The sequence below is a fragment of the Coregonus lavaretus genome, assembly GCF_964263955.1.
Source record: "Coregonus lavaretus genome assembly, chromosome: 20".
NCBI lineage: Eukaryota > Metazoa > Chordata > Actinopteri > Salmoniformes > Salmonidae > Coregonus > Coregonus lavaretus.
Genome location: NC_140007.1, coordinates 12522804 through 12545057, shown reverse-complemented (window position 1 = coordinate 12545057; position 22254 = coordinate 12522804). Strand labels below are relative to the sequence as shown.

The 22254-nt window shown below is 44.1% G+C and overlaps 1 protein-coding gene across 1 annotated transcript in view; it reads left to right on the top strand.

The window, feature by feature from the left end:
* The window catches only part of LOC311147713 (DNA (cytosine-5)-methyltransferase 3B-like), a 60965-nt gene that overhangs the window by 5097 nt on the left and 33614 nt on the right, over positions 1-22254 (top strand). The window contains exons 2-9 of the mRNA XM_084184467.1: positions 2730-2840; positions 8324-8459; positions 9197-9291; positions 10438-10614; positions 12836-12994; positions 13661-13819; positions 18796-18903; positions 21921-22062. Coding sequence (XP_084040593.1) covers positions 2781-2840; positions 8324-8459; positions 9197-9291; positions 10438-10614; positions 12836-12994; positions 13661-13819; positions 18796-18903; positions 21921-22062 — 1036 coding nt within the window. The 5' untranslated portion in view covers positions 2730-2780. The remainder of the gene's footprint in view (positions 1-2729; positions 2841-8323; positions 8460-9196; positions 9292-10437; positions 10615-12835; positions 12995-13660; positions 13820-18795; positions 18904-21920; positions 22063-22254) is intronic.

The window sequence follows — 22254 nt, the reverse complement described above, 5'->3', positions numbered from 1 at the left end:
ACAGTCAGTATCTGGATAACATGTGTGAAATGCATGATCATGTATGTGATATCAATAGAGAGGTATACTTTCTGGGTGATTTCAATATTGACTGGCTTTCATCAGGCTGCCCACTCAAGAGAAAGCTTCAAACTGTAACCAGTGCCTGCAACCTGGTTCAGGTTATCAGTCAACCTACCAGGGTAGTTACAAACAGTACAGGAATTAAATCATCAACATGTATTGATCAAATCTTTACTAATGCTGCAGATATTTGTTTGAAAGCAGTATCCAAATCCATTGGATGTAGTGATCACAATATAGTAGCCATATCTAGGAAAACCAAAGTTCCAAAGGCTGGGCCTAATATTGTGTATAAGAGGTCATACAATAAGTTTTGTAGTGATTCCTATGTTGTTGATGTAAAGAATATATGTTGGTCCGTGGTGTATAATGAGGAGCAAACAGACACTGCACTTGACAGATTTATGAAATTGCTTATTCCAGTTACTAATAAGCATGCACCCATTAAGAAAATGACTGTACAAATGATTAAATCCCTGTGGATTGATGAGGAATTTAAAAATGGTATGGTTGAGAGGGATGAGGCAAAAGCAATGTCAAATAAGTCTGACTGCACAACCGATTGGCAAACATATTGCAAATTGAGAAAACATGTGACTAAACTGAATAAAAAGAAGAAGAAACGACACTATGAAACAAAGATAAATGACATAAAGAATTATAGTAAAAAGCTTTGGAGCACCTTAAATGAAATTTTGGGAAAAAAGGCAAACTCAGCCATCATTCATTGAATCAGATGGCTCATTCATCACAAAACCAACTGATATTGCCAACTACTTTAATGATTTTTTCATTGGAAAATTAGCAAACTTAGGCATGGCATGCCAGCAACAATTGCTGACACTACACATCCAAGTATATCTGACCAAATTATGAAAGACAAGCATTGTAATTTTGAATTCCGTAAAGTGTGTGGAAGAGATGAAAAAGTTATTGTTGTTTATCAACAATGACAAGCCAACTTGGATGGAAAATTACTGAGGATAATAGCGGACGATATTGCCACTCCTATTAGATTTTTAAAAAACTGATTAAAAACACCTTATGGAACAGCGTGGACTGTGAAGCAACACAAACATAGGCGCAGACACATGCATACACACACACACGATAACATACGCACTATACACACACGTACACATGGATTTTGTGCTGTAGATATGTGGTAGTGGTGGAGTAGGGGCCTGAGGGCACACAGTGTGTTGTGAAATCTATGAATGTATTGTAATGTTTTTAAAATTGTATGAACTGCCTTAATTTTGCTGGACCCCAGGAAGAGTAGCTGCTGCCTTGGCAGCAGCTAATGGGAATCCATTATAAATACAAATACACTTGCAAACGTTTTTGAGCACATTCAACTGTAGGCTACATTACATGGGCAGAGGCATCAGATCTACTGTTACCCGACAATAGTAAACTAGCTAAATGCATGACGTCCACAATAACAAAGCAGGTCGGTAGCATATAATAAGAGTCTATAGTCCAGTGAAAACCCACTTGCACATGTTTTTGTGTTCATTCAGCAAGCAAGGTCTAGCTTTGTTAAACATTACAGTAGTTTTGATGTGGGCATCGGATCATACTGTGTTAGCCAGCACTTTTGCAGGCAGATTGTGTACACTATGCATGAAATGTTATTCAATATGGCTTGCAGTGAGGGACTTCAGATGTGCCAAACCTAGTAGAGGCTAGCTAGCTAGCTAGCTGGGCTAGAAACAGCTGGCTAGAAAAATTAGTATTCAAGCTGGCTAGCTAGCTAACAGCTAAAGCACTTGTTTTCATATTTTTATTGTTGTCAAAATGAAAACATTCTCAATGAGGCTACTAACATGGATTGTAATCTGGTCTGCCTGTCAGACGAACCATTCAAGTGATGTCATTAATGGCATGTTATCAAGATGGTGGCACACAGTAGTCCGATAAGGCAATTTTCAAACATTTTAACATAAATTAGTTTTTCAGCAGTTTTAAGGGTAGGAACAGGCTTCTTTATCACATTTGGTTATAAAAATCACCTTAACTTACTAAAATGTTTCAGTTCATCTTTAACATTAGCTTCTTACTTCATCCTAACACCAGAGCCCTTTAACATTACTGCTGGCAGCTAGCCACCTGACTAAGCGATTATTTTCCAGTTGTGCACTCATTCTCAGAGAGTGAGTTTTTTGTTTGTTTGGGGGATGTCTGTAGATACAGCAGGAGTCGTGGACGGCTTATGTCTGGCATCTCGCAAACCCACTAGACTAGTCTGTCAGCGCCGTTGGTCTGCTGAGCCCGACTCCGAGCTGGGGTAGATCGTTTCGCAGGTGCTGCGACTCGTGAGAGGGCCGTTTGAGAGCGCGGTGAATGTGCTGCTAAAAGTTGAACTTTTTTCTGCAGTGTGTTCAGGTACACTTTTTCTTCCCCCTTTTCTTCCAATGTGGAAGAGCATCATTTGGAAAGAGCAGGCTGTACTGAAGTAGATCCAGGACTCCCCAAAGGAGTCTACTTTATTTGTATTTGACTCAAGATTCTCTATCTGTTTAGTTTGTGAACTTGTAAAAGAGGGAAGTATGGGAAATGTATGTAAATTAAAAGTTTTTTTGTGTGTGAAATAATGCACATTTAAATGTACTGTTTTGTGCACTCTCCTAACTGCTACATCATTTTCTTTGGTTTACTTCCAGGTTAGAAGAGAAGCAAAAGAACAATCCTTGAAGAAAACAACTGCAACTGTAATGCCATCCAACAAGTATTCTTCAGCTATCATGGTGGAGAGTGACAAGATGACGGCAACAGTAAGTAGGGGGGGCTTAGGTCTTCTGATAGTGCTCAGAACATGTCAGGACAGGTCACACTCCTACTATTGCCAACAAAGTGACCAAATGTCCACTGTTCACACCGTTTTCCACTGGGTCTTTGCTCCAAAATGCTGAGCATTGTTATACTATACTATATATTGTCTCCAAATGTTTATTGAAAACAGAAATGCACATTAAGCATTTGTTGTCTCTCAAATACATCACTACAGTTGTTGGTTAGTAAGCTAGCATGCTAATTTGAGCAATATTAGCATAGATGTGACATATCAGTCAAAACACCTCAAAACAAGACATGGTATCAAGAACAAGATAAAACTAGCTGAGATAAAGATAAAAGCGCGTGACAGCTCCGAGATGTGCACACATTGTCATGACGTTGTCAACCCACCCTTCATATCATAGTAACTCATCTGCCTGGCTTTAGTGTCTGCCCCCTCCTCTTGTGTTTGCCAGAAGCCTCTGCCTCAGCTCCCTCCCTCACTTAACCGGCTTGCCTCTGTGTCTCCCAGCCTCCCAGGCTGAATGTGCATAATCATTTGGCCTCAGAAAGCAAACTGGCAACTTCTCACAGTACATCTGGCCTGGACGTGTCATAGCCTTTCATGGAGCAGCCAGGGCAGCTGCCTATTTAGAGAGAGGGAAAGAGGAAATGGAAGAGGGGGAGTGTGTGTGGTGAGATCCATCATCACAGTGGGTTCTTTATGTTCCAAATGAACACCTGCTACTGCTGTCTATTGGTTTCATTTCTCAACCAAGAAAAGTCTTGGTCTCTAGTGTGGACTTCAGGTTGCTGTTCCACCGATTCTTACGCCACGGTATGTATTACTCATTGGTTGTTACCCATCTACACATTCCTCTCCTCTATTGGGGAACTGCAGTGCTTGGTACTTACTGCTTGGTACTCACCCTCCAAAGCGTTTTTCTCAGGCGACGCTGCAGTTCCATCAACAGCTGTTTTTTCAGATCATATCAGACGAGATATGCCCACTGCTCCAAGTGTTGAGGTTCTTATAATTTCTCACTGCTCAGATAACACTCCTTCTGGTTCCACCACTAATGATCTCGCACAAAACTGGATCATGATACTTTGTGACTGTGATAGTTTTGGTTGGATTGAGCCATTCAGTAGGACAATCTTTGGGCCCAGTTAGCTAGAGTATAAAAATATGACTTCCAGGCAGCCCCAGTAGCATCCTTTGCCAGTTAGGTTTTGGTCTTCAGTCCTGGATTATACCATTAGTTACTTTGAGTAACTGGAAAAGTGAAATGGTTATGTAATAATGCAATTACTTGAGTTTGTGTTGAAGACTCAGCCGACCTAATGGGACAACCATGGCTATGTTGAAAAATGTTGTTATGGGGTATATCTAGATGAATATGCATATCATAATAAATGTAGTAAGCTTCCACTTTTACAAAAGCAGAGGCTGTGGCTGAGCCTTGTCTGGGCATCTTTAGCTTGGGGCTATGTCAGACACCGATATGTTTCCTTAGTCGTCTGCACAGAGATGTTTGCTTAGCTGCACACTCTCTTAGCCAGATGTGGGGAGGAGGGGTGCAGACAGGGGGGTAGGGAGGGGCGACGGGGGTAGCAGACGGAGCGTTGACACGCACAGAGGGGTGTCCTGGTTTGGGACAAGGCGGCTCTCTCAGGTCTAATCTCACTAATGAGAGAAACTCTAGCACTGACCTCTCGACCTGGATGTGTCACTCTCTCTCTCTCTCTCTCTCTCTCTCTCTCTCTCTCTCTCTCTCTCACTCACTCTCGTCTGTCTCTCTCTCACACTCTTGTCTGTCTCTCTCTCTCTTCTTTCTGTTGAATTCTCTCTCTCTCATTCTCTACCTCTGCCCCCTGTATGGCGTAATAATCCCAGTATCCAGGGTGCATTGAGTGCCTATGGCTGTGCTGTACTGTGCCATGCCTTATTATGTTATTGTGTGCTGTGCTGCCTGTGTGTGAGGCCCAGGTTGGCTTAAGTGAAATGCGATTTGGGCTGACACACTGTTGGAGGTCCATCATAAAGAATGTCACCGCCTGAGGGCTCTCTTTTCTCCTCCATTAAATTTGAGAGAGAGAGAGAGAGAAAAGGGCAACCAGTGAAGAACAAACACCATTGTAAATACAACCCATATTTATGTTTATTTATTTTCCCATTTGTACTTTAACTATTTGCACATTGTTACAACACTGTATATATACATAATATGACATTTGAAATGTCTTTATTCTTTTGAAACTTCTGAGTGTAATGTTTACTGTTAATATTTATTGTTTATTTCACTTTTGTTTACTATCTACTTCACTTGCTTTGGCAATGTTAACACACGTTTCCCATGCCAATAAAGCCCTTAAATTGAAATTGAATTGAGAGAGAGAGAGAGAGAGAGAGAGAGAGAGAGGAGAGAGAGAGAGAGAGAGAGAGAGAGAGAGAGAGAGAGAGAGAGAGAGAGAGAGAGAGAGAGAGAGAGAGAGAGAGAGAGAGAGAGAGAGAGAGAGAGAGAGAGAGAGAGAGAGAGAGAGAGAGAGATAATTGATTCATTTTTTTCATGTCTTATGATTAACTTGGGCAAATTAATAAATGTTAGATTAGATTTTTTTATTTAGTCACATGCACAGATGTAGTTGCAGTGTACAGTTAAATTCTTAAGCGCCGAGCTCCAACAGTGCAGGTTTGAAGGAAACAATTAAATAAAACATGTATAATATATACATGTTTACAACTGTGACAATGATAAATATAAATGTCCATTGGTGTGTGGGCAGGGTAATTGTCCATTGAGGTGGGGGAGTAGCTGACTAGTAGCTATTCAGCAGCCTGATGGTCTGGGGGTAGAAGCTATTGGCCAGTCTGTTAGTTTTAGCCATGATGCTCCTGTACTGCACGCGTCTGAGTTCAATAAATTGTTTTATGTTGTTTAATTCCGTTTTAATGTCTGGATTCTGTGATTCCATCCACGTTTTCCGCAACACAGATTTTATAGGGCCCTAGGTATGTGATTGAACTGTGCACAGCTCTGCTGTACTGCTGTGCTCTGTGCTAGCCTGGCCTAGGTTGGGTTGTGTCTTGGCCTGTGTCTGCTGGCTGGCTGCGTTAGCTTTGGCATGTGACTGTGCAACTGGAGGACAGCTGTGGCGGGAAGTGTACCATGTCTCAGTCTGGCATTCCAGAGGAAGATTCCTGATATCCCATAGCTGCCTGCATTGTTCCCAAGGCTAAGGGCTTACGCTCCCTAAGGAAGAAGCCTGACTGTGGTGAAGGCCCTTAACTCTCCCTTACCCCTCATTCCACCTCTCTCACCCTCCTCCCTCCCTCCTCTCTAACCCTCCTCCCTCCCTCCTCTCTCACCCTCCTCCCTCCCTCCTCTCTAACCCTCCTCCCTCCCTCCTCTCTAACCCTCCTCCCTCCCTCCTCTCTAACCCTCCTCCCCTCCCTCCTCTCTAACCCTCCCTCCCTCCTCTCTAACCCTCCCTCCCTCCTCTCTAACCCTCCTCCCTCCCTCCTCTCTAACCCTCCTCCCTCCCTCCTCTCTAACCCTCCTCCCTCCCTCCTCTCTAACCCTCCTCCCTCCCTCCTCTCTAACCCTCCTCCCTCCCTCCTCTCTAACCCTCCTCCCTCCCTCCTCTCTAACCCTCCTCCCTCCTCCTCTAACCCTCTCCTCCCTCCTCTCTCACCCTCCTCCCTCCCTCCTCTCTAACCCTCCTCCCTCCCTCTCTAACCCTCCTCCCTCCCTCCCTCTAACCCTCCTCCCTCCCTCCTCTCTAACCCTCCTCCCTCCCTCCTCTCTAACCTCCCTCCCTCCTCTCTAACCTTCCTCCTCCCTCCTCTCTAACCCTCCCTCCCTCCTCTAACCCTCCTCCCTCCCTCCTCTCTAACCCTCCTCCCTCCCTCCTCTCTAACCCTCCCTCCCTCCTCTCTAACCCTCCTCCCTCCCTCCTCTAACCCTCCTCCCTCCCTCCTCTCTCACCCTCCTCCCTCCCTCCTCTCTAACCCTCCTCCCTCCCTCCTCTCTAACCCTCCTCCCTCCCTCCTCTCTAACCCTCCCTCCCTCCTCTCTAACCCTCCCTCCCTCCTCTAACCCTCCTCCCCCTCCTCTCTAACCCTCCTCCCTCCCTCCTCTCTAACCCCTCCCTCCCTCCTCTCTAACCCTCCTCCCTCCCTCCTCTCTCACCCTCCTCCCATCCTAGCCCTGTGTTCCCTGTCATTGCAAAAGAGGTGTGACAATCTAAAGATGTTATATAGATGCGTTCACTCTTCTCAGTCCATTCTATAATCTCTATATCTACAGACAGGTCCATAATTATTGGCACCCTTGATAAAGATGAGCAAAAAAGACTGTATGAAATAAATAATACAAATACAGAGCTACACTGTATATACAAAAGTATGTGGACACCCCTTCAAATTAGTGGATTCTGCTATTTCAGCTACACTCGTTGCAGACAGGTGTATAAAATCGAGCACACAGCCATGCAATCTCCATAGACAAACATTGGCAGTAGAATGGCCTTACTGAAGAGCTCAGTGACTTTCAACATGGCACCGTCATAGGATGCCACCTTTCCAACAAGTCAGTTCGTCAAATTTCTGCCCTGCTAGAGCTGCCCCGGTCAACTGTAAGTGCTTTTGTTGTGAAGTGGAAACATCTAGGAGCAACAACGGCTCAGCCGCGAAGTGGTAGGCCACACAAGCTCACAGAACGGGACTGCCGAATGCTGAAGCGCGTGACTTGAACTCTATAAAGCATTTATTTGGGCTGCAATTTCTGAGGCTGGTAACTCTAATGAACTTATCCTCTGCAGCAGAGGTAACTCTGGGTCTTCCATTCCTGTAGCGGTCCTCATGAGAGCCAGTTTCATCATAGCGCTTGATGGTTTTTGCAACCGCACTTGAAGAAACTTTCAAAGTTCTTGAAATGTTCCATATTGACCTTCATGTCTTAAAGTAATGATGGACTGTCGTTTCTCTTTGCTAATTTCAGCTGTTCTTGCCATAATATGGACTTGGTCTTTTACCAAATAGGGCTATCTTCTTGCAACCCTGTTCCACCCCTTTATGTTAATTTAGTCATCTATGCAAATATACTCAGTGGATTTATGCAAATTAAGAACATATCATTTTCTTTATTTTAACACACCATATAAAAACAATACCTGATACAATACGAACATTTATATATGAGTGCATTCTAAGATTCAAAAAGGTCATGTTTGACAATAAATGGAATACCTTCCCACCAAGATCCCTCATTATTTGTCCATGCCAGTAAAAGTTTTATGTGCTACAATTCAGTCAATATCTGATGGGTTAAAAACATTCAAAATGTTTGGAGTATCTTCATCCATTGTCCAACTGTTGTATCTATTAGAATAGTTTAAAAACACATTTTTACAATTTCGATGAACATTGCTACTGTTGTTGAGTGCTGTGTGTTGATAGCTCCTCTCCTGTCGTCCTCAGGCTGAGGTGAATGGGGACATGCCTGCAGCCGATGTCATTGGCATGGAGATGACCAATGAGAACAGCCCGCTCACCCTGGCCGAACCGCCCTCCCCATTCAGCCCCAAGCAGAATGGAGATGCTGCCTCACCTGCAGGTCAGGAACACACACTGGACATTCTCTGAAAGCTTTCACCCCTCTCAGTTGACTTCAGGCCTTTGACGTCTTTATCGCATCACACCTTCCGACCGCGTTAACTTACATCATTCTCTCACCTCTCAACCGTCAACCTTCTCACACACTCTCTGAACCCTGTGTTTGCATAAAGGCGTCAGCGTGCTTCAGTTCGAGTGTGCTCGCATACTCCCTGAAAAGACCTTCGCTTGTACTGTTTGTCCATTTTGAGAAGCCGTAACCAGTATACACTTCTCGAAATAGTCAAATGAATCTTAAGATAACTCAAAAGATCTGTCCTTAATTTTGCAGTTTTTGCAGAAGAGATCTTAGTCGCGCAATTTTACATCTAACTAAGATGTTTGGTACCTGAAAACGAGATGTCTCTCATTGAATGACAAATACTTTATTGAAGAATCCCTCCTTTTGACCAATCACAGACGAAGGGGCGTAGACTTCGGCTCCGAACTTTGTCTTGCCTCGAGAAAGAATGTTGTGTGTCTGAACAGCCGAAAAAACCCTCACCGAAGTCCAAAACGAACAAAAGCGTCACAAAATGTCATCCTAATATATGCACAAACTCTACTGAGCTGTTTCGGCTGGGAAGCAGGCGGATGGCTTAAGTCACCATCCTTACCTTGTCTCCCATGTCTCTCTCCCCCTCTCTCTCTCCCTCTCTCTCTCCCCCCTCTCTCTCTCTCTCTCTCTCTCTCTCCCAGACTCAGATGTGAATCAGTTGTCTGGCAGCAGAAAGAGAACTAGTAAGAAGTCCTCAGAGGAGGAGGAATGCAGCTGGGACTCTACCTACAGTGAGGTGAGTCTCACACACACTACATAGACACACACATACGGTACATACATACATGCACGCACACACACACCCCACTCTCCAAGGGTGTCACAGGGGGAGTTTGGATAGGCAAAAAACACATTTTCATTTCACACCTCACACTCGTACAGGTTACCCACTTGTACACGCAGTGAAACAGGACAAATATCTTATTTCCCCCCGTTTCCCCCCCCCCCCCCCCCCCAATGTTTTTATGAATATCGCTACCAACAACAGAATAAACAAATGATTATTTATTTTAATAATGTCAACTTTATTTCTCAACTCCTAATATTGAGCAAATTACACTCATTGGAGCCAATTACACTTACTGGAGTATCTGATATAGGCTTTGAAAAAGCACCTGTGAATAGGCTACCAGTGCGGAAAGTGCCCCTGGCTGCTCGTAAGCTTTCTTGACCAGCTAAACAGCTGCTCTTAGGAAAAATGTTCTTAGCCCATTACCTTTCTAGCTAATAGGCTATGTTAAAGTTTATACTTCCTCTTCCAATTATAATGTGGGGAGGTCAAAATAATGAAAAACAATCTACTAAATCTATTCATTTTAAAATATTAATTACTTCTCCTTGCATTCACCTGATAAGAAAAGACTTGTGATTGTTATAATTATTTTTGCTAACATATGATGGGGGACCCTGGGTCGCCGCTTTGCCTGGGAGGGGGTCTCTGGGCAAGAAAAGGTTGAAGACTCCTGCCTGACAAAGATAGATGCACACACATGCACTGCTCCCACTCTCTCCCCCAGACACTGTCATACCTGTGGGCCATAAACCAAAATAACTGGTTCTAACTGTTAGGATCATTGCTGGTATCAACTCGGCCTTGACATACTCACACATCCCTCATCAACCGAACCTGAACGGTGATGATGTCGTAATGCACGGCTAGTAATGCTGAAACCTGTTGTGTTCAGTTGGTAGAAACGTTTTGAAACGTCGAGGCGATACCTGAAATTGTCCAATAAGAACACAGATTGTTGTATTCCGTTAAGAAACGTTTTAAAACGTTTGCCCTATTAAACACGACTCTGACTCTATGTATGCCTGTACCTTGGTCCCCTGGTCCCTATTGGTTGAGTGAAAGGGTTGTTGTGTTGTGTCTTTTCTACAGCAGAAGGCCAAGGTGGCAGGGGTTGGGGCCTCGGAGTCGGGCTTGGGCCTGAGACGGAGACCCCCTCCCAGGACCATCTTCCAGGCCGGTCTGCTGCCCCCTCATAATAAACCACGCAGCCGTGAGCAGAGAGGAGGAGGACGCCAGAGCAAGCTGGAGCACCGCAGCAGCCCACTGGTGAGGACACACACACACACCATTCAGACTAGACTGAATATGCAACAACGTAATGAACAGACACTATACACCCCAACAACTTGCCAATGTCCCAACCACTCTCTCTGAACGACCAACCAGTGGAGGTGATTGAGTGTTTCAAATACCTAGGGACCCAAATTGATGAGTTTTAGAGAGAAGGCAGACTGTAAATCAAGCCAACGCCTGTTTTTAATCAGGAAATTTGAAGGGGTTTGGGGTCAGCCAGGATGTTCTGGAGAGGGTGTACAGCAGCTTTTTGGAGAGCATCCTCATGTTCAATATGACAGTCTGGGATGGTAATCTGAGCGTGAGGAGCAAAGGCTAAGTAATAGTAAACACAGCCAGCAAAGTAATTGGTCGACCACAGGCACATTTGAGCAGTCTGTTCCACAAGGCAACCAAAAAGAAGACACTGGCCGTCATTGACAACCCCTCCCACCCTCTACACCAGGGTTCTTCAATTCCGGTCCTGGAGGGCCGAAAACACTTCTGTTTTTTATTTCTACCTGGTAGTTAATTGCACTCACCTGGTGTCCCAGGTCTGAATTAGCCCCTGATTAGAAGGAGAGGACGAAAAACAGAGGTGTTTCGGCCCTCCAGGACCGGACTTGAAGAACCCTGCTTTACACCCTCAGTTCGAGAGGCCTCCCTCTGGCTGGCGCTTCAGAATGCCCATGGCCAAGAAGAAAGTGTTCAAACATTCATTTGTTCCTTGTGCTGTTGGACTACTAAATGCAAAGTAAATTGTATCAGTATATGTACTTATCTATCCAGTGCAATTGGGACAGTGGTCGGTTGTGAGTGAATGTATCAATGTCCTCTATGTTTTTAGTGTATGCAACATGATGGACTGACTGGTTTCAATTTGTATGATGTGAGATTGTATGTGTATGTAATCCTTTTAATGGAAGGTGATGCCAACGAAAAATGTCTATCCTGGATGGACAATAAAGTTTTATTCTATTCTATTCTATTCTATATCCTATCTAGTCTGTCAAAATATTCAGCTCTGATCTTTTATATTATAATTAATTATTAAGTATTTACAACAACAAAAACAACCCCCTAAAAAACTATTAATTCACATTTGACACCCCCTAATAAATGTTTTACTCCGTTCCAACAGTACCTGAGACATTATTTGACATAAAAAAATACATTGTATCAATCCCATTAGTGATGGGATGGCAAAAGCCTTACAAGGCAATACATGTTGCTCTCTGTGTCTTCTTTCAGTTCTCTGAGACATGACTAGTCAGCACCTGTAGAAACACACCATCCAACATGACTTGCCACTCTCAAACAGTCACACACACACACACACACACACACACACACACACACACACACACACACACACACACACACAGGAGATATGACGCTCAAACAGGGGATATGAGTAGGTAGGTACAGAGCTAAACCAAACCAAATCGTTGGAGACATAACACACACTCACACAGAAACCATAAGTGCTGCCTTTGTTTGAAAGGCTGTGGTGATTATTTATCTCTCACCCACTTTTTCCTCAGTGTTTATTTTCTGAAGTTTCTTCTTTGCAGCGAGAGCCAGTTAAAACACGATTGTCTGCCGTCCGTCATGTGATGAGATTTTAAAAGTGCCTGCTTAAGTGCTCGCCGTCTCCACTTCGTGACGGCGCTGACAACGTTTGACGCCTCTCTTTATCTCTCTCTTTCCCTCTCTTTCGCTCTCTCTCCCGCTTGCGCTCTCCTTCTCTCTTTCACTCTCTTACGTTCTCGCTCTCCCTCTCTCTCCACCTCTCCATCTGTCCCTCTGTCAGTCTACACATTACCTGCATAAGAGTTGCTTTGGTTCAGTTACCAGTGAGAATCTTAATTGAATCAGAAAGAGAAAAGAACACCGATTAGGTTTCAAGGTGTTGGTCTGGATTAGCTGTGTAGGTGTGGGACTCCATTTGGGACTAAAACACACACTGATGGTGCTAAGAACTAGGGTTGGGTAGAGCAGAGAACATCAGCTGGATAGGGACCAAATTAAACAAAACAAAAACACATACAGGTTCAACAGTTACTTGGTAACATTGTGTACTTACACTGTAATTAGACAGGTTGTAATGACTAATGCAATACAATACATCCCAACTAATGTTTCATGCATTGTGCCTCCCTTTCCCCCTCTCTATCTCCCTCCCCCTCCCTCCCCCCTTTCTCTCGCTCGACAGAGCCAGGCCTGCGGTGTCGGCCCCGGGCCCCTGGTATCCGTGGTCCCTGGGGGCCCCTCCCTGGAGCTCCTGGAGCAGGACTCTAAGGACTCAGCCCGGAGCCCCTCCACCTCCCTGACCTCCCATACCACAGAGATTGCCTGCCAGCCGGAGTACAAGGTAACAGAAGGGGGATAGAGGAGAGTAGGAAGGAGAGGGTAGGAGGAAGAAGGGGAGAGAGGGAGAGAAGGGAGAGGGGGAGAGAGGGGGAGGCAGGGAGAGGAGAAATTGAAAAAAAGTCTATAGGGCCAATAGAAGAGGGAGTAAAGGTGAAACAGAGAAAGAACGGGGAGAAGATCATAGAAGTCTCTCATCCCATCTTCTGTTTGTCCACCTGCAGAGATAATGTGTGTGTGGAGCATGGCTGACTGTGTGTGTTTTGTACATCTCTGCATCCTTTGATGTCTGTAACCTCACAGGTCTACACAGCTGTGTTGTGTGTGATTAGTCAGTGGCGCATTAGGTAAATGAAGTGTAACATATTCTCATAGTAAGACTGAGTCTTTGTAATGTGTGTTTGTAGACCAACCCGTATCTACAACAAGACTAATGGAACCCACAGTCCCCTAGCAGTGGTATATCCATTATGATCATTTGCACCTGGCGTTGTATATATGCACTGACATGTCCAATAGTCAAAGACTGACATAACCCAAGGAAGCAAAGACCCCCGTCTCAAACTCCAAATCCAGTTCTCACACACACACACACACACACACACACACACACACACACATACCTTTTTACCCCTCTAAATGTCCCCCCGCCTCTCTCTTCCACTCGCAGGACAACAAGGGTTTCGGCATTGGGGAGCTGGTGTGGGGGAAGATCAAGGGGTTCTCCTGGTGGCCAGGCATCGTGGTCACCTGGCGCGCTACAGGCAAACGACAGGCCACCCATGGCATGAGGTGGCTGCAGTGGTTCGGCGACGGCAAGTTCTCTGAGGTCAGCATTGAGGAAGAGGGTTCCACAACCCTCCATCATTGTTTTGGATGAGAGAAACATTTAGTGTGTTATCATAAGTCTGTCATAAAGTCTGCCTGTATTATCAGGGCCAGCATTCACAAAAGCCCTGTTTATACCTGGTGCTAACATTTGTCCTGATCCTGTCCACATTCTGATTGTGCCCACATTTTTAGACCGGTGTAGATGATTAAAAGACGCAATGTATCCGGAGATAGTCAGGCACGCATTGTATCTGGATATCAATCAAGTGTTAACAGATCTGGATGGTCAAACTATTTAAATCATCATTATACCGGCCTCTAAAATCATTGACAGGTAGCACTATTGCCAAATAAATTGCATACAGGTTGTAATGACTAATGAATTGCATACAGGGAGGGACTAGGAAATCTGCAGACATATACATTTTAACACCATGTGTAGACGTGACACATCTTGATCAGATAGTGATTGAATCGTATTGATCAGACCATAAAACCCACATACACTATATATACAAAAGTATGTGGACACCCCTTCAACTTAGTGGATTTGGCTATTTCAGCCACACCCGTTGCTGACAGGTGTATAAAATCGAGCACACAGCCATGCAATCTCCATAGACAAACATTCACAGTAGAATGGCCTGTACTGAAGAGCTCAGTCACTTTTATCGTGGCATTGTCATAGGATGCCACCTTTCCAACAAGTCCGTTTCTGCCATGCTAGAGCTGCCCCGGTCAACTGTAAGTGCTGTTATTGTGAAGTGGAAACGTCTAGGAGCAAAAGCCTCGAAATGGTAGGCCACACAAGCTCACAGAACGGGACCACCGAGTGCTGAAGCACGTAGCGCGTAAAAATAATCTGTCCTCGGTTGCAACACTCACTACCGAGTCCCAAACTGCCTCTTGAAGCAACGTCAGCATAAGAACTGTTTGTCGGGAGCTTCATGAAATGGGTTTCCATGGCTGAGCAGCCGCACACAAGCCTAAGACCACCATGCGCAATGCCAAGCATCGGCTTGAGTGGTGTAAAGCTCGCCGCCATTGGACTCTGGAGCAGTAGAAACACGTTCTCTGGAGTGATGAATCACGCTTCACCATCTGGCAGTCCCACAGACTAATCTGGGTTTGGTGGATGCCAGGAGAACGCTACCTGCCCCAATGCATAGTGCCAACTGTAAAGTTTGGTGGAGGAGGCTGTTTTTCATGGTTCGGGCTAGGCCCCTTAGTTCCAGTGAAGAGAAATCTTAACGCTACAGCATATAATGACATTCTAGACGATTCTGTGCTTCCAACTTTGTGACAACAGTTTGGGTTAGGCCCTTTCCTGTTTCAGCATGACAATGCCCCCATGCACAAAGCGAGGTCCATGCAGAAATGGTTTGTCGATGTTGGTGTGGAAGAACTTGACTGGCCTGCACAAAACCCTGACCTTAACCCCATCAAACACCTTTGGGATGAATTGGAACGCAGACTGCGAGCCAGGCCTAATCGCCCAACATCAGTGCCCGACCTCACTAATGCTCTTGTGGCTGAATGGAAGCAAGTCCCCGCAGCAATGTTCCAACATCTTGTGGAAAGCCTTCCCAGAAGAGTGGAGGCTGTTATTGCAGCAAAGGTGGGAACAACTCCATATTAATGCCCATGATTTTGGAATGAGATGTTCGATGAGCAGGTGTCCAAATACTTTTGGTCATGTAGTGTATTAACGCAAGGCTCATGCGACACAGAGTAGGATTGCTGATCGAGAATCCGTTTTCCGTTTTAGATCATAATGAATAACATATATGGGCACCTTATCCTGGATAAGCATTTCTACTCTGAGACGTTTGGGGCATTTCCTACGCACTTCTCAGTATTTGGTATTCAGACTTACCTTATTCAGTCGGGTAACGCACTCTGCAGATGTGGCTACCTTGCACGCTCTCAGGGGCGTCATGCACCCCAAGAATTTGAGGGGGCACAAAGTATGTGAGGTTGGCTGGGGGGTGGTCCAGAAGGGTGCTATGCCCGCCCCCAGTCCGTAAGTTGTAGAAATGTTCAAACACCTGAAACAGCATTTTCCTGCAATCTAGAGCTATAATCATTATGCTTAATTCTATGACAAAAATATTTTTATTTATATCTAATCATACCTCTTGAGCTGTCTGTGTCTGTATGAGCTGTCTGTGTTAATTTTTTTTTTTTGGGGGGGGGGGTTGAAATTCTAAAATCTGTGTAAAAGATGGAAAGGAATGTGAGTCTTATTCAGTAGTTTTTGCCTGCTTTTCTAAAGTCTTCCAACCTTGCAAGCAGGCAAGATAGTTAGCTATGCTAATTTGATTGACAAATGGCTTCTTGGTAGCTAGTTCTGAGGTTGGATCTATCTGGGCTAGCTAAAGCCAACTTCATAAAATTGATAAGTGGCTAGTAGTATTACAGATATATATATATATATATTTTTTATACACTACCAGTCAAAAGTTTGGACACACCTACTCATTCAAGGGTTTTTCTTTATTTTTACTATTTTCTACATTGTAGAATAATAGTGAAGACATCAAAACTATGAAATAACACATATGGAATCATGTAGTAACCAAAAAAGTGTTAAACAAATCAAAATATATTTTATATTTGAGATTCTTCAAATAGCCACCCTTTGCCTTGATGACAGCTTTGCACACTCTAGGCATTCTCTCAACCAGCTTCACCTGGAATACTTTTCCAACAGTCTTGAAGGAGTTCCCACATATGCTGAGCACTTGTTGGCTGCTTTTCCTTCACTCTGCCTTCCGACTCATCCCATTGATGTCTTCGCTATTATTCTACAATGTAGAAAATAGTAAACATAAAGAAAAACCCTTGAATGAGTAGGTGTGTCCAAACTTTTGACTGGTACTGTATGCAGCATATATATTTTTTTGTTGTTGTTTTAAAGAGGACAATTCTGAGGGGGCACGTGCCCCTGTGCCCCCTATGGGCATGACGCCTCTGCTCACTCTGAATACATTTCCTTCAACCGCTGAAAACCCTCCCACTTGCTAGCCAACCAGATTTTCTGGTGGAGTTTTCATTCAATAGGGTTTTCAGTAAATTTTTATTTTAAACAGAAATGTCTAAATTTTTCAAATTCATCATCTCCAGCACCACCTCAACATATGATGGCACATTTATATGTTTTGTAGTAAAAAAAGATGTGTTTCCAATAACATCCCTTTAAATACAGTGTACTGTTTAGTTTGAATTTTGTCGACAGACTCACTAGAATATTTTTTTACATTTTAGTCATTTAGCAGACGCGCTTATCCAGAGCGACTTACATTTAGTGAATCCATACGTTTTTTTGTTGTTGTTTTTTTCATACTGGCCCCCCGTGGGAAACGAACCCACATCCCTGCCGGCCAAACCCTCCCCTACCTTGGACGACTTGCACACCGCCCATGGGTCTCCCGGTTGCGGCCGGCTGCAACAGAGCCTGGACTCGAACCAGGATCTCTAGTGGCACAGCTAGCACTGCGATGCAGTGCCTTAGACCACTGCGCCACTCGGGAGTATATCGAGTGAACGGGTTCAGAATATTAGGGATCAATGAAGGAAAGCCATCTACACTCAACAGAAAATATAAATGCAACATGTAAAGTGTTGGTCCCTTGTTTCATGAGCTGAAATAAAAATCCCAGAAATGTTCCATACACACACAAAATGCTTATTTCTCTAAAATGTTGTGCACAAATTTGTTTATATCCCTGTTAGTGAGCATTTCTCCTTTGCCAAGATAATCCATCCACCTGACAGGTGTGGCATATCAAGAAGCTGATTAAACAGCATGATCATTACACGGGTGCACCTTGTGCTGGGGACAATAAAAGGCCACTTTAAAATGTGCAGTTTTGTAGCACAACACAATGCCACAATGCCACAGAAGCGTGCAATTGGCATGCTGTCTGCAGGAATGTCCACCAGAGCTTTTGCCAGAGAATCGAATGTTAATTTCTCTACCATAAGCTGCCTCCGACGTCGTTTTAGAGAATTTGGCAGTACCTCCAACTGGCCTCACAACCATTTACAGAGGAAGCAAATGAAAGTAAACGAAACAATGTAATTAAATGATAATGTAGGCTGTAAAAACTGAAGGGAACTAACAGTAAATTGGCGGTTGAACATGTGTGGTTATTATGCCTACTGACGGTCGATACTGATAGTGGCAAATATTTAACTTGATAGAAATAGCAAACAGAGAAAGTCCGGGTAGCTTATAATTAAGACATGCGAGAGTGCACATCCCTGCAAGTTAAAAGACTGTACAAATTAAATTCTGCATAATGGCACAGCATTTCATAAACTTTACTTTGGGAAAGTTGATATGTTGATATGCTTCAGTTAGCTGCCATATGACTGGTTTCACATTTTTCTCCAGCGATTATAAGGTAAAATAGATCTAAAACTAGTGTCATTTATATTTACAATTCCCTTATCAAAATGGATTAGTCATTTACCTAGCTCTTATCACTAGCTCTTATCAAGTTGTAAATTACAGTGCATGGAGAATGGTGCTTTTTCTATTGGGGGAAAAAAATAAAAAATAGATGTATTTTCCACTTGGAACCGGTTGGTTCGCTAGACCTTATTCACAGCTTCCTCGCGCGTAAAGGTGGTGGAATTATTAGGGAATTAAGTCAAGGTCAGAATACGGAGTATCTGTAGACACACCTCCGCCACACCTTCATTTATTCGATCTCCACCCCAAACGAAAAGCTGGTGAATAGCATGATATTCTCATATTTAAGTTCATGGTCAGAATACGCATAGAGAGAAATGGGCATAAAAAGGGAATTACATTCCATTTACACACATACTTAACTTGTGTCGGAATTCCCCCCTATGTGAATACGGACGTTGTTTTACAGTAAAGCAATGAATGAGCGTTTAACCCTCAATATCTCTACCTGCTAATGTCTTGTCCTTGGCTTCCACTCATCATCCTTCCTCCAGGTGTCTGCTGACAAGCTGGACTCCATCACTGCTTTCCCCAAGTTCTTCAACCAGGCCTCCTACACCAAGCTGACATCCTACCGCAGGGCCATCTTCCAGGCACTGGAGGTAAGGAAGGAGGGGTGGGGGAATTAACAATAAAGTCAATACAGGGCCTTGCTTTCCCTGCAGTTCCTTTATCAGTCTCTCAATACGAGGAGCTGTTAATAATCTTTGAATACAGACAGACAGATAGATAGACAGGGAGCCAAGCTTGGACAAGTCCTTACCATAAACATTCTCTTGTTCTCAGGGCCGGTCCGGGCCATTCTGCCACCCTAGGCAAGACAAAAAACGTGCTGCCCACCGCAAAACTAGAACAGTCCCAGTAAGCATCATGACGTTGAAAAGACTTCTAAAATACATATTTTCCAGACGTTGAAGTTAGCTTACATTTCAGTTCTGAATGAAAGGTGAAAATAAGTATTTTCCGGACTTTAAATAAGGTTCATTTTCGGTTCTGAATTAAAGTTGAAAGTACATAATTTATAGATGCCTACGTTTTGGACCGTACCAAATATCAATGTCCTTGGACGTTGAATTCAAGGCCGGACCGCACCAAATCTGAACCAAACATAGACGTCTATGATTGGTTCAGATTTGGTCCGGACCGGACCAAAAACCAACGTCTGTGGACGTGGAAATCAAGGCCGGTCTGGACTGCACCAAGAAAAGACGTCCAAAAGGCGTCGGTCCGTGCTTATTGAGGTATAGCCTACAGTGTCGCCTGAATTTTTATTTTAGGACTGCCCATCTATGTGGTAGACCTACCGTTTGTAAAACAGAAAAAAAAGACGTCCAAAAGACGTCAGCGTCAGTCCGTGCTTACTGGGGTGTAGCCTACCATGTCCGCCTGCAAAGGAATTTTCAAATCAAATCAAATTTGATTTGTCACATACACGTGTTTAGCAGATGTTATTGCGGGTGTAGCGACATGCTTGTGCTTCTAGCTCCCGACAGTGCAGTAATATCAAACAAGTACCGTAATTTTCGGACTATAAGCCGCGCCTTTTTTCCCATTTTTCGACCCTGCGGCTTACATAACGGTGCGGCTAATCTATGGATTTTTACAGCTAACGGCCACTAGAAGACCTCCTAAATCTATGGATTTTACAGGTTACAGTCCACCAACTTTAACTCTATGGGCTCTATGACCGGTCCGCGCCCCCCACCTTTAAGCGGCGGGCTCCAGCAGGAAAAGCTGGAGGCCGGAAAAGAGTGAGACAGGTAGCGCGCAAAAGTAAAAGTGGAACCGAGAGTGGTACGAGAGACAGAACGAGAGACAGAACGAGAGCAAGACAGACAGACATTACGAGAGCGAGACAGTTTGTGCAAAGGAAGTTTTCATGCACAATCCATCTCTTTCCTGACAATCCCCTCTGTGCACGAACCCTTACATATGGTAATTAAACATTAAAACACCTGCGGCTTATAGTCCAGTACGGCTTATATATGTACACATCATTCAATTTAGCTGCTGCGGCTTATACTCCGGTGCGCCTTATAGTGCGGAAAATACGGTAATATCTAACAATTTCACAACATATACCCTATACACACAAATCTAGTAAGGAATGGAATTTAAGAATATATACATATATGGACAAGCAATGACAGAGCGGCATGGACTAAGATACAGTAGAATATTTTATGAATGCCCATCCATGTGGTAGGCCCACCGTTTGTAAAACAGGCCGTTTCATTGCCGTTATTAGTCCTGATTCCTGTGACTAATCAATTTGGCTATTTTTTTTTTTTTAATTTTAGTCATTTTAGCAGACGCTCTTATCCAGAGCAACTTACAGTTAGTGAGTGCATACATTTTCATATTTAACTCTGAATATCAGCTACCCAACTTTATCAGGAGGAGTTATCCTGAACTTATTTGCAATGTGTTTACACAGCGGGAAATGCAGAAGTATTTTATTTTTTGGCTATGATCAGCTCGTCATAAAATGTACGGATACATACACTGATCATGACAATTTAGCCCACGGGATGAAACTCCTGGACAGCAGTTGTGAGTAGCAGATTGTCCATTCCATATTGTCAATTTTACCTGTCCTGTTTTTAGGATATGTTGTTTGTTAACATGTCAGCAATTTTTTTATCTGATTGGGCGCCATTTATGTTAGGCTATTCGATCGGAGAAACATTATGTTTCCGTCTCATTACATTGTCATACATTTTATCTCCAGCCTGTAGGCTACATGAAAGACCACATAGCCTACTCTTTCTGATACATGATTTATGTTAGATTATCTTTTTGACGGAACGTTGGTGGAGCGCTGCAACGATGCATCTCTCCAACAGTACCCTGGAGAGGCACGCTGGGAATGGACAAGATAAATATTTTGCGGCCTTTGACAAAGTGGGCACTGCTTATCACAAGGCGGCGTCAGCACTCACCTAAAAAGCCCATATGCCACTGGTTGAGAGAAAATTTCATAGTTTTTTCGCGGAATTATGTGAGGTTTTATGTGTTGTTGGAGGTGTGGTGTTTAGCTCAGAAAATGGCATCCTCTTCAATCTGCCGCCATAGGCGAACACCTAATCCTGCATAATGAGCTGGCCGGCCCTACTTGTTCTTGTCTCCTTGTCTTGTTCCTTTGTGTGTTTGTGTTTGTTTGACTCTTTTCTCTGGTTAAGATGATCTGTCCGCCTTTGTGAGATAGAGCAGAGAAAGAGGAAGACTTGTGTTTTTAGTGAGATGTCTGTCTGTCTCTCTGTCTGCTTGTCTGTCTGCGAGCACAAGCCCCTTCTTTTAGTAGCCTAGTTCAGTCTGTTGTCTCTGTCTACCTGTCTGTTTGGTCTCTCTTGTGTGCTTGACTGTCTGTGTAGAGTACCTGCCTGTCTGATCGTTTGTTTGTTTAGCAAGGCTGACAATCATCTCTTCTCATTTCCCCTTTTCTCTCTGCCCCTCCTCTTCCCCCCTCTCTATTCTCCCTTTCTCTCTCCCATCTCGTATTATCTTCCCCCTAACCTCCTCCCTCTCCTTCTACCTCCCCTCCCTCTCTCCTTCCTCCCCTCTTTCCCTGACCGCATCTCTCTCACCCCCCCCCCCCCCCCCCCCCTCCCTCTCTCAGATGGCCAGTCTGCGTGCTGTGAAGACGTTCCCTCAGTGTGAGTCAGAGGGGCCAGAGGACCAGGTCCAGCCCATGCTGGACTGGGCCAACGGGGGCTTCCTGCCTAAGGGCCAAGAGGGCCTGAAACCCACAGACAACCCTGGTGAGACTCACCAACCAAAGCCAATATAAGGTCTAAATGTCATGGCTGGGGTTTTCTCCTGCCTCCTCCTGTCCTGTCTTGTCCAATATGGGCACGTTAAAGGGATAGTTAACTTTTTTGAGAAAAAAAAAGTTTAAACTTCTAAAAAGCGAAGTATCCCTTTAATCAATATTTCAGTTTTCAGATCTGTAG